Below are 10,934 nucleotides of genomic sequence, written 5' to 3'. Positions count from 1 at the left end.
TCCTTTTTTTTTTTTTTTTTTTCATTGCTTTGCTGTATGTCCCAGTCAAACAGTCAAACAGTCACTCTGAGCACAATCAGAGGGACCGCATGAGGTCAACTGTGACAGAGGGGGGAAAGCGTGAACAACAAGTGGTTGTGTGATAGCAGTCTCTCAATGGCGAGACGAAGCCGAAGCGTGCGAGAGAGTTGGAGCGTGCGAGAGAGAGTCGGAGGTTGGAGCGAGCAGATGTGACGCGGCGGTCGCTTCAACGTTCCCCACCCCCCGCCTCCCACGACCTCCCAACACACGAGCCAACCTTGTGACGTAAACACTCGACGACTTGCTTGCTACCGAATGACTGGGGGATGGGGGGCGGGGAAAGCGAGCGTAGAGAAGTCTGTTGGTCTGTTGGTCTGTGAGCAACCTCTCACTCTCTACGACCATTGTCATCACCAAAGCAGATTTGACGTACACTCGGAGCACATTCCAGGGATCAACTGGCACTAGAACAAGTCTCATGGCTGACAAAAAATCCCGCGTGTAACATCTCCTTTTTGATTGTTTGAACGATTCAGACCAAACATGCATGTAATCGCTGATCTTTTGCTTTGCTTTGGATTGATCGACAAACAGGGACCTCAAAATCATCCTGCTTGGCACGTCTGGGGCAGGCAAGACCTCACTGACAAACCGTTACATTCATGACGAGTTTAGCAACACCGAGTCGGTATGTGCGCTTGACTTTTGTTTGTTTGTAGCTCCCCCCCCCCAAGATTTGGACTCTTTTGTTTGTTCTCACTCGTTGCACAACACTCGCAGACCATTGGCGCATCGTTCGCCTTGAAGTCTTGGAAACGATTCAAACTGGGAATCTGGGTATGTTTGCTGGGTTTCCCTCTTGGCTGGGTGGCATAGCTCAAATTCTCACTTTTTGGTGCATCCGAAAATCCAGGACACGGCTGGACAAGAAAAGTATGCAGCATTGGGCAGCTTTTATTCTCGCAATGCTGGAGCAGCCATTCTGGTCTATGGTAAGCCATGGCTTTTTTCTTTTTCTTTTTTCTTTGCTTTTTTTTTTTCTTTGCTTTTTTTTGGGGGGGCTCTATTTTGCATCCTCACCTGGCGTCCTCCCTCGCGCCGATACAGACCCCACGTCAAAAGCGTCGTTCGACGAGCTGCCGCGATATGTCAAAATTCTGGAAAGCGCAGAGCCCAACTGCGTCGTTACACTGGTTGCCTCCAAGTCAGACCTGGTAGAATCCCACCCGACACTGCGCGCGGTGAGCGAATCGGACGCGCGAGAGTATGCCAGAGTGCACGACTATGGCTACTTTGAGACGAGCTCCATGACCGGCAAAAACGTGCTGCCATTGTTCGAGTCGATCGCACTGACATGTCTAGGAAGTCAAATGACGGAGGAGGAGCGTACAAGCGATGCGCGCTCGGCCACCCCTTCTTCAGCCGCCACGACAAATACACCAGCGAACGATCGGATACGACTGCATGATGCTCCGAGTGGCGCACAGGCCAACAAGGCTGGATGTTGTTCTTGATCGGTTTTTGTTGCGTGCTTTTCCAACCGAATTACACATTCCAAAACAACCCCGCCAACCCTCCATTTGAATCAATTCGTACATGTGATTCCTTAGCGAATTTGCATTTGCACGGGCGCAGTTCTTCTTTGTTGCTTGCTTTGCTTTCACCAGAATGGACCAAAAGAGCGCCAATGCCCTGTTTGAGCAATGGGGCTGCCTGCTGCTGCTCGGAGTCCCCGCTGGCGCCATGCTGCACATGGATCTGCAGCCCTTCCATGTTGCAGAGTCCTTCCGCGGCTTCAAGCTCATCCCACCTGGGCTCCATCTGGTCTGTTTCAGGTCTGCTCCATGCGTCTTCGCCCCGCTTTCCCCGCTCCCTCCCTCCCTCCCTCCCTCCCAGTCCCCAGCACTCACTGGATCCAGATTTCGTCTTCTCGTTGTTTGCAATGACAGTATACCGGACAAGACTGGCCTGCAAGGCGAGCGAACTGGCTTTTTCCAGCAGATTGATCGCCGACAAGTAACGCCATTGCAACGTTCATCAATGGAAGATGCACCAACTCACGCTCTCCCCTTGTTGGGTTCGCTTGTTTGCTTGTTTGTTTGTTTGGATTTCGCGTTTCAGACAGTGGTAAAGCACTACAACCCAGCGACAGAATCATTCGACGACGAGCCGGATCCGGAGCAAGTCGAACGCTATCGACTAGGTAACGGCTGCTCATCACTGTTCTTACAAACGAAAATGATATAGCAGCTTATGGAGAGAAAGAGAAGAAGAGGACGTAAATGTCACGTTACTAACACAACCTGCAATTTCTGCTCTTTCTCTCTTTCTCTCTCTTGCGATTCTCCATCCTCACGCACACCAGGCATCCGCGAATTTGACAAGTTCATGGCAGTCTACCCAATTCAAACCTACCAGAGTTGGTCAAATCTCGTACCACACGTCCAGGCCAGCACAGTCACTCGCGTGCTGCCCTCGGGCTCGCGGTGGTTTTTGCATGCTCAACCTGCTGAATTCGACAACACCAACCCGGACATGCCACCACTCGATCGAGCAGCCGCCTCGGCCCGCATTGCGGCTGGAGTGGAAGCTGCCACGCGCGCCCTTGACACCCCGGTCTTCCGCTTTGCCAAAATCGCCAAACACGCTTTTCCGCCGAATGCCACGCCGGCAGAGCGAACGCGCTACAGTCTAGATACCAGCTATCAATTGCGGCAGACGGTTCAGGAGCACTTTGGCGATGGTGAGCGACGGTTGACACGCCATCATGGTCTGTCCGACTTGGTTTTGCGCTGTGGTGCTCACTTCATCCGGATTTCCGTTTTTGCCAGATTACAAGGAGTTCCTCGGGGAATGGGAGTTGGGATTTGTCATGTTTGTTCTTGGTCAACAGTTGGAAGGATTTGAGGCGTGGAAGGCCTCCCTTCGCATCATTTCGCACGCTGAGGAGCAACTACCGCTTTGGCCTGAATTTTTCACGCCAATGTTCGGTAAGCATGCGATACAACGTTGAAGCTGCCCGGCGCTGTGGTACTTGTGTCCAACAGAAACTACATGACGCTCATTTCTCGATTTTTTTCACCTTTTTTTCTTTTTCCGTTTTTTGTCTTCGACAGGCACGCTCCTGGCACAGCTGCAGCTGTTTCAACCCGAAAACTTTTTCCAAGACGCGCTGTCCCAACACAACTTTTTGCGGACGTGTCTTCAGGTTTGTTTCCAGTGTTTTGTCAACCCCAAATAGCTTCAGCGACTCACGAGTTCTCTTCTCTTCTCCAGGTGCTCGTCCAGAATTGTGAATCGATTGCGCTTTATCGACCCGTCACTCGGTCAATTACGGACTTGTGCCGAAAGACGTTTGAATGGCAGCTTGATCTCGCATCTGACGCCGATACTTATGCATTGAGCGACGAAATTGATCCCGAAGATCGACCAACCATTGTGGAATAAATGAGACACTCGTCCCGACCGCACAACACGCTCCATTCTATCATCGTGTATTTTTGGTTTGTTAATTCAATGTTGTTCTTCAAAAGGGCAAGCAACCAAGAAACCCCTCATGTTCCTGAAACGAGAGAGTTGCATTCTTGGTTCGGTCTGAATCCTCATGCAATAAAGCCAAGGTAGTCGTCCTTGATTGTACCAACAGTCGTCTGTCGCAACACGTACATGCATCCGTGTCAGTTGGTCGAATGAAACAAGGCACACGCGAATAGCATTTGTTCAGTCAGGAATGAGCACGGCGCGTTGACGTACAATGCTTTCTGCATCAATGCGCATGCCTGCAATTCTCAGTCGTACTTGCGACCCTACTGTAATAGCACCAATAGTCTAAACCATCGATAATGAGATGGCAGAATACGAGTGAGTGACGTTGGCAAATCGAAACAACAACGAACGTGCTTTCAAATCCATTGTGAGCGCACCATATCTGCGGACTTGAAACATGGTGGGTTGGAGGTAACATCGAACGAATATTCTGATGGCATGCCGCCCTACAGCGACAGATGGAACGTGGCCGGTGAGATTGGAAATCCTCGAAACGATTTCGTCGTCTGGCGATTGTTTGTTTGTTCGATCTTACCACTTGTGATACGAAAATGGAAATTGGGCCTGCCTCGGCGAAAAAGCCCATCTGCAATAGCGAGTCATCATCGTGTTCGTTGACTGTCAGCGTGTGCGTTCAGACAAGCGTCCAGCAGACTTTTTGCTGGCTTTACCTTATTGACAACTGTGACGATTGCGTCCATAACTTCACCCTTAACGGGCCGGAAGACGACCGCTTGATACTGGACGTGATAGCTGACGAGGCCTTTGCCTGCCATCAGTCGACCGCGACCGAGGTGCTCCTCGCTCAAGCTGGTGATGGCGACAATGAAACCGCGCTCACCGTCGCAAGTGCCTTCGACCTCCGTGTACAGCTTCTCCATGAGTGCTTGTCGGAGCCGTGGGCCAAAGTACTTGGGATGGAGCACAATCTCCTTGTCCAATGTCATCTGTTGGCGGGACCCAAGGCGCAATCCAAGCAATACAAGCGAGTCAGAGAGAGCGAGAACTGGGAGGGACGAAGTTCACTTCAGCAACCGCCAGCAACCACCACCCCGCGTCCCCGCGTTCCAACCCCTTGGATGCAGCGTCATGAAGATTGGCAGTTGGACGCCGGTGGTGGTCGGCAAGGCATGGACAACGCTCAATCGCGGCAACGTCGCTCGAAAATCCGAGATCGCCAGATTGATCGTCGCTGTGATGTCGCAGCACCCCTCCCCACTCCACTCACTGCACCGTGACGATCTACTGTCTTTGTGAATGATGCTGGAGTTGCTTCTGCGTGTTGCTGGGTTTTGTGAGGGAGAGTTGACAGTGGAAGGGGTCGAAACAACACTCACATAGAAGAACATGGTTTGCAATGAAGAAGAACAAGAGAGACTGAGCCACAAAGCGAGAGCGAAATAGAGAAGATTACCATGTTGGATGAGCTGGAATCACTGACAACAGAGAACAGCCGCACAGCATCATGGAGATCGAGAGTCGAACAGCATCAGCGAAAGCCGATCGACCAAACCACTTCCCTCTTCGTTGTTGATGTGGGGTCAATGTTAAGGTGTCCAGCTGTTAATGTACTTGGCTTCAATGAACTCGAAATTTTTCTGTGACTACATTATGCTGAGCTCTGAGCGTTCGTTGATTCGCTTTTCCCCTTTCGCTTTGCACCAATCGCCCATTTCACAATGATTGCCCAGCTTGCATTCTCCCCAATCCTTTTTGCTTTTGTTTCTTGTTTGCATCTGTATTCAATCCCATCAATCGTCCGCTTAGTCGTCCTTTCATCTTTGACGTGGTGTTGAATCGAGCGTTTCGGTCCTTTGCGCGTTGAGGCCCTAGCTCCCAATTGCCCCATCCCCTCCCCCTCCTTCAACCTCCACCACCCCACCACCCCCTCCAGACAGCACAATGTCGCGCTTCATGAAGAAGGTGCGCGACGCCATGTCGTTCGGCACGGACGCCAAGCCGCCGTCGCGCTACGAAGCAGACATTCCACACAACCTGACCAAGGACAGCTTCCAGTTTGCCAAGGCAAGGCTCTCGTTCACCCCTCCACAAGCAACCACCACCCCCTTCAAACAACACTTCAGTCAAAACCAACAGACGAAAACAAGCGGCGAGAAACGCTTCTGGCACTCGAGAGTCGATCACTCACGCTGTTGGCAATGTCGCTTCCATACAAAAGCCCTTCAACGTCCTCCTCCGTCGTTGAGTTGAACTCAGACAAAATCTCATCCGATGCTCACACCGTACCTTTGCTTTGCCTTATTCCCAACACTGGGCTTCGTTCATGTATTTGCAAAGGGGCTTACTTTTCATGTTGGTTGCTTTTGCGTCTTCATGATCACCGAATTTCTCAATGGCAAAATTTATGATGTGCGTTTTCTGATGCTAACTTTTATTTTTTTTTTTTCGAAATTTGCTATCAATCTGTTGTTCAGACGATTCGACATGGACTGCCTGGGATGGTGACCGTGTCTGCATACGACCCGGTGCAGCGGTTGCTGGCGCTCGGCACGTCGTCCGGTTCCGTCAAGATTTACGGCGCGCCGGGTGTCGAGTGCACGTTCAATCATCTGGCGGAAGGCGATACGTCCGCCATCGTCGGCCTGGTCTTCCTCGTCAACCGAGGCCGCTTGATCACGGCGACAAAGGCAAACCGCGTGTACCTGTGGGATTTCACCGCTGGCGACGGGCGGCGGCCAGTGAACGTCAGCATGCTCGCCTTCAAGGAGGAAGCCATCAGCTTTTTGCACCTGGCCACTGCGTCCACCTGGCTGTTCGTGGGCACAGAGAAGGGCAACATCCACATGGTCAACGCAGAGACGCTGTCACTGTCAGCCTTTGTCATTTACTGGAACCACTTGATTCCAGTCAGCGTCAAGCAGCCGCCAGGGCGCATTACCGGCATCCAGGAGCACCCTTACGACAACACCAAGCTGCTCGTCACGAACGAGCCGGGAAACATTGCAATCTTTGATCTCAAAGCGCGCAAGCTCCACAAGCGGTACGGTCCACACACGCTCGGGCATGTGCTGTGCTCGACGTGGCACTCGGACGGGAAGCAGTTTGCGTGCGGACATGCAAGCGGTGCGGTTTCCGTGTGGGGACTGAAGCACGACGCCAAGCCCGATGCTGTCCTCAACCAAGGATCTGGCGAGGCGGACTCGGACGAGCGGTTGCCCATCACTGCGTTGCGCTTCTTCTCCATGCAAAGTGACAGTGCCATGATGGTCTTTGCAGGCGGCGGCTCCGTCCTTGACAATCTTCACACAGTGAGCATCATCATGGGTCGAACGGAAAAGACGCTGTGCTTTGACCACGAAATTCTGGATTTGCAAATCACCCCCGTCACTCCTTGGGCGATGGACTGCCAACAGCCCCCGCTCGTTCTCGCGATTCAAGCGCACTCTATCGAAGCTATCGATCTTCAGGCACAAGGGTAGGTGGACGCGAAGGGTGTGTTTTTGGTTTTCGTAGTGATAGGCGACTGATTGGTTGTTTTTTGTTTTGTGGCAGATTTCCTCAAGTAATGGTACCCTACTCCCTGGATCTGCAAAGTTCGCCGTTGGCTTGCGTTGCCTTCTATCCCGATGTCCCGGCCGACCTCGTTACCGTGCTGCGATGGGCCGGAAGGCGTCAGCAAACCCAATTCTCAAAGCGTGCAACGGTAATTTCTTCGGAGTCTTTTCCGTTCGAACGTTGCGAAGCTGCTTCTTGATATCTCACCCACACTCTGTCCTATGGCTCGTTTTCTCACTAGAACTGGCCTGTGAGCGGTGGCCTTCCCAACGAAACATCCAATCCCGTCCTGGACATTGTGCTGACGGGTGATGTGAATGGACATGTGTTCTTCTGGGACGCCTCCACCTCGGCTCTGTCTCTCCTGTACGTGCTGGACATGTCGCAGTACGCACACCTGACCGAAGAATCCGATGGACCCAAGCCCATCAAGAATGTCGTTTTTTGCCCGTTGAGTCGGCTTTTGGCCGTCACCCTGAATGGCGGCGACGTCTTTGTTTTTGTGTTTGGCACCTCATCGCGGACTGTGGTTGTTCCTGTAAGCACCCACGCTGTCTGCAACCCGGTGAATTGTCGTCACCACCACGCTAACCAGATTTTGTATGTTGCTGCTGTTCTTGACAGACAATTGTTGCGCAGCGCCGTGCGGCTCGGTTGGTGGACATGCGGCGGCCATCGGCTGTGTTGGATGCTACACGAGTCCCTGGCGGCGTGCCAACAGAGGGCAGCAGCAGCAGCCCTCCTCCCCAAGCTGCCTCGGATGATGCTTGGCAGCCAACACCAACCCCTGAAACCACCCCTGCCAAAGCTGCAGCAGCAGCTGCTGCAGCTGCCTCGACACCAGCACCTCCGGGAGCTGCCGCCAATAGTGCAGGGGCTGCCCCCGACCAGATGCATCGTTCCCCGTCGGTCTCCAGTACAGATTCAAAAGGCTTGTCCAAACTCATGGGCAAACTCACTCTCACGAAAAAGTCGGGCAAGCAGGTCGCGAGCAACGAAACTGGTTCGCCGCTCCCTCAAGGCGATGCAGCACCAAGCACTCCTGGAGCCGCGTCGGCACCTGCATCGTCGGCTTCGGCACCCGCAAGCGCAAATGGCGCATCGCCCAAGATTCCGGCGCAGTTGCTCTCGCTTGGGTTTTCCGAGGCGTGGTGCCACGAGGCCATGAGCAAGACCAAGAGCTTGAACGAGGCGGCCGCTTGGCTATTCGAGAATGCTCGAACGCTCGACGAAGAGCAATCGGCACCTGCAGCCGATTCAGTCTCGGTGACTGCTCGATCAACTTCGAGCAAGAGCAGCTCTGCGAGCAAGCCCCATTCCGCTGCCGGCACATCGGCTTCGCAAAGCTCAAGAGCTGACGGCCCCCAGACTCCCGGGACTCCTGGCGCACACACGCATTCGGAGGTCTCGTCGCTCTCCTCCGGTGCTACCGGCCATGAGCGCAGCGCGGCAGGCCATGCCACATTCAATGCCGAGCCTGGATTCCAGCCCCATTTCCACTTCAAGGCCGCAAACCAGGATCGCGGTGCCCAACTGCGAAATATCAATGTGGTCGCTGTCAGCGCCTTCTGGGGCATGGTTGTTGTCGGAGACGATCTTGGACTTTCGGCGATCGACGTTGCCAACCGTGTCCTGGTGACGGACATTTCTGCCGTCGACTTTCCTACCGGTTCGTCTTCCACTGGCACCGTTGGTCCTCAAGCCGGAAGCGCAGCCACGACTGCCGAGCGCCGCCTTGGCGTGACGTCGCTCCAGTTTGCAGATTTGTATCTCAATCCTCGCGGTAAGTTGTGTGCAGGAGACTGTTTCTCTGCATGATGAGACTCCCAGTGATCCTGTTGAGATGCCCGTGGGCTGACAATGTTGTGGTTTCTTTGCGCCTTTTCGTTCTGTCTTGTGCGCATTTTCGTTCTATCTTGTTGTCTTGTGCGCAGATGGTTTGCTATGCCCGACGGTTTTGGTCGGAACGCAGGCAGGCAGCGTACACATCTTGACTGTGTCGTCCATCCCGTCCTTGTCGTTAGCACTAGGTTTGCAGCCATTCATGAATTTGGTCGAGTGGCGCGCTGTTCTCGATTGCAAACTGGCTCACATCTGTGCTCTTGTCTTTTGCCGTTGTTGTTGTTGTTGCTGTTGTCTCTGCTGAAGCAACCTCGCTGCACTTTAGCACCCCTTCCAAAGTGTTGAGCACGCACGTTCTGGACCGCTACGGGCAGGAAATCGTTGCTCCGGCCGTCGAGTACGAAGAGCCGACCGACCAACTTCCAGCGTCGGCTCCGCTGTCTGCATCCACCTCTACGGAAATGCTCAACAACACCCCAGCCGGTGATGGCACTGTCTCCAAGGGTCGCGGCAACCTGGGGCTTGCGCTGGCGCCTGCCGCCGTGGTGGGTTCGTCCTCCAGCTCCGCTCCAGACGAGGCTGCCGCCACCAGCACGGAAAATCACTTTGTCGTGATTGTGAGCACGCAGCAAATCCGTGCCATGGTCATGCCCGAGCAGAAGCGTCTGCACAAGTTCCACCTGCCAGCGAACGACTCGTTTATGGCCAGCCGCGTCGCGTCCGTTGGAGGTCAGGCTGCCCGTTCCGTTTATTGAGATGGGGGGGGGGGCGATGGTGTGCTGGGGCGTAGAAAATGAAGAATCCAATGTTTTGCTGACTGAGCGAGGGTTGATGATTGTTGACAGCCGAGTCCTGCCTCCTCGCAACGACGCGTTCAGGCGCTTGCCGGGTCTTTGGTCTGCTCGATCTGCGCCCACTGCTTGAAGTCAAAGGGCCCGAGCTCGGCGTCTTCGGGTATGCTTTGCAGTTTTTGTGATTGTCGGGGCGTGTTTCCAGCTGCTGGCAGCGGGCATCGCACTTGGTTGCTTACCTTTCTCCTTGCTCCTGATCACACACAAAGGCTGGACGTGTGCACGCTTTCGCCCGATTGCAGGGCCATGTTTGTGACCGAGCAAAACGAACTGCAAAGAATCACCTTTACGTTTAACGACGCGCTGTAAGTGTTGGGAGCTACAGTGTCTTTGATGGAGCTGACATGGCCCATGAGCTTACCGATTTGACTTAAAATGAAATGGAACTGGTAGGTGCCACGAGCTGTCGGGCGGCTTGTTCAATCCCTCTACTCCAATGCCCTCTCGCCCAACAGCCAGCATGCTCAAGAGCATCTTTTCCGGCACCTCTGTTGTGGATCGTGATGAACTTTGTACGTAACCACTGCTTGAGGGGGCTGCGACAGGTTTTCTGTTTCTTGTTTTGTTTCTTACTTGTTTTTTCCCTCTTTTTCACTCTGATAGTTGGCGGTGGCGGCCAATCGTTTGCTGGCGAGCAAATGGAGACCTCTGATCAGAAGCGAATCCGTGCGGAGCGTGCTGCTCGCAACGTTGGCAACGCGGGGCTGCAAGCAACGACTGGAGACAGCGAAACCGTCAAAGGAGCACTCGCAAATGCGGGCATGGCCCTCAACGAGCGTGGCGAGAAGCTCAACCGTGTTGTCGAACGCAGCGAGAACATGGCCAAGTCCGCTGCTGATTTCGCGAGTCGCGTTCGCGAGTACAATGCCAAGGAGGCCGCCAAAAAGTGGTACGAGCTGTAAACAAACAAAACGGCAACCTGCACGGCTCGCTACCCATCTCCCGCTTTTCATTCCGAGTACCGAGCAAGGTTGATGTAGCTTTTTGTATTTCTTGTACCAGTTCTTGCTTTCTTTTTAGACAAAATCATCATTCAGAACGTTGTAAAACAAAAACGAAGACAAATACTGTTGTAGAATGCCTGTTCAGCCACAATGCAACCAACACGCGTGCCTTGTTGTTTCATGTGCTATATTGAATGAATTTCTGATACGCACA

General features: G+C 53.4%; 4 protein-coding genes across 4 annotated transcripts; 3 read left to right on the top strand and 1 right to left on the bottom strand.

Moving 5' to 3' along the window:
- Positions 1-16: 16 nt before the first annotated feature.
- CAOG_01483 (hypothetical protein) lies at positions 17-1,587 on the top strand. The gene is made up of 5 exons (XM_004364294.2): positions 17-522; positions 616-709; positions 802-858; positions 935-1,013; positions 1,129-1,587. Exons 1-5 carry the CDS (start codon positions 500-502, stop codon positions 1,533-1,535), a joined length of 660 nt encoding a protein of 219 aa, XP_004364351.1. The 5' UTR covers positions 17-499; the 3' UTR covers positions 1,536-1,587.
- An 80-nt stretch (positions 1,588-1,667) lies between these two features.
- On the top strand, positions 1,668-3,516 carry CAOG_01482 (hypothetical protein). The gene is made up of 7 exons (XM_004364293.2): positions 1,668-1,856; positions 1,971-2,037; positions 2,143-2,224; positions 2,387-2,764; positions 2,853-3,011; positions 3,138-3,229; positions 3,298-3,516. The coding sequence occupies exons 1-7, from the start codon at positions 1,690-1,692 to the stop codon at positions 3,466-3,468; spliced, it is 1,116 nt and encodes a 371-aa protein (XP_004364350.1). The 5' UTR covers positions 1,668-1,689; the 3' UTR covers positions 3,469-3,516.
- CAOG_01481 (RNA polymerase II core subunit) lies at positions 3,499-4,935 on the bottom strand. The gene is made up of 6 exons (XM_004364292.2): positions 4,905-4,935; positions 4,239-4,514; positions 4,103-4,153; positions 3,945-4,013; positions 3,775-3,849; positions 3,499-3,671 (listed from the first exon to the last, which is right to left on the bottom strand). The coding sequence occupies exons 1-6, from the start codon at positions 4,914-4,916 to the stop codon at positions 3,624-3,626; spliced, it is 531 nt and encodes a 176-aa protein (XP_004364349.1). The 5' UTR covers positions 4,917-4,935; the 3' UTR covers positions 3,499-3,623.
- Positions 4,936-5,346: 411 nt separating this feature from the next.
- On the top strand, positions 5,347-10,867 carry CAOG_01480 (hypothetical protein). Its single transcript, XM_004364291.2, has 11 exons — positions 5,347-5,592; positions 6,003-7,003; positions 7,081-7,231; positions 7,325-7,621; positions 7,708-8,866; positions 9,018-9,113; positions 9,232-9,654; positions 9,771-9,879; positions 9,986-10,081; positions 10,170-10,288; positions 10,380-10,867. The coding sequence occupies exons 1-11, from the start codon at positions 5,470-5,472 to the stop codon at positions 10,676-10,678; spliced, it is 3,873 nt and encodes a 1,290-aa protein (XP_004364348.2). The 5' UTR covers positions 5,347-5,469; the 3' UTR covers positions 10,679-10,867.
- The last annotated feature ends 67 nt before the right edge of the window (positions 10,868-10,934 follow it).

This window comes from Capsaspora owczarzaki, assembly GCF_000151315.2.
Source record: "Capsaspora owczarzaki ATCC 30864 unplaced genomic scaffold supercont2.2, whole genome shotgun sequence".
Lineage (NCBI taxonomy): Eukaryota > Filasterea > Ministeriida > Capsasporidae > Capsaspora > Capsaspora owczarzaki.
The sequence above is the reverse complement of the archived record's forward strand: the minus strand, read 5'-3'. Positions and strand labels throughout refer to the sequence as shown.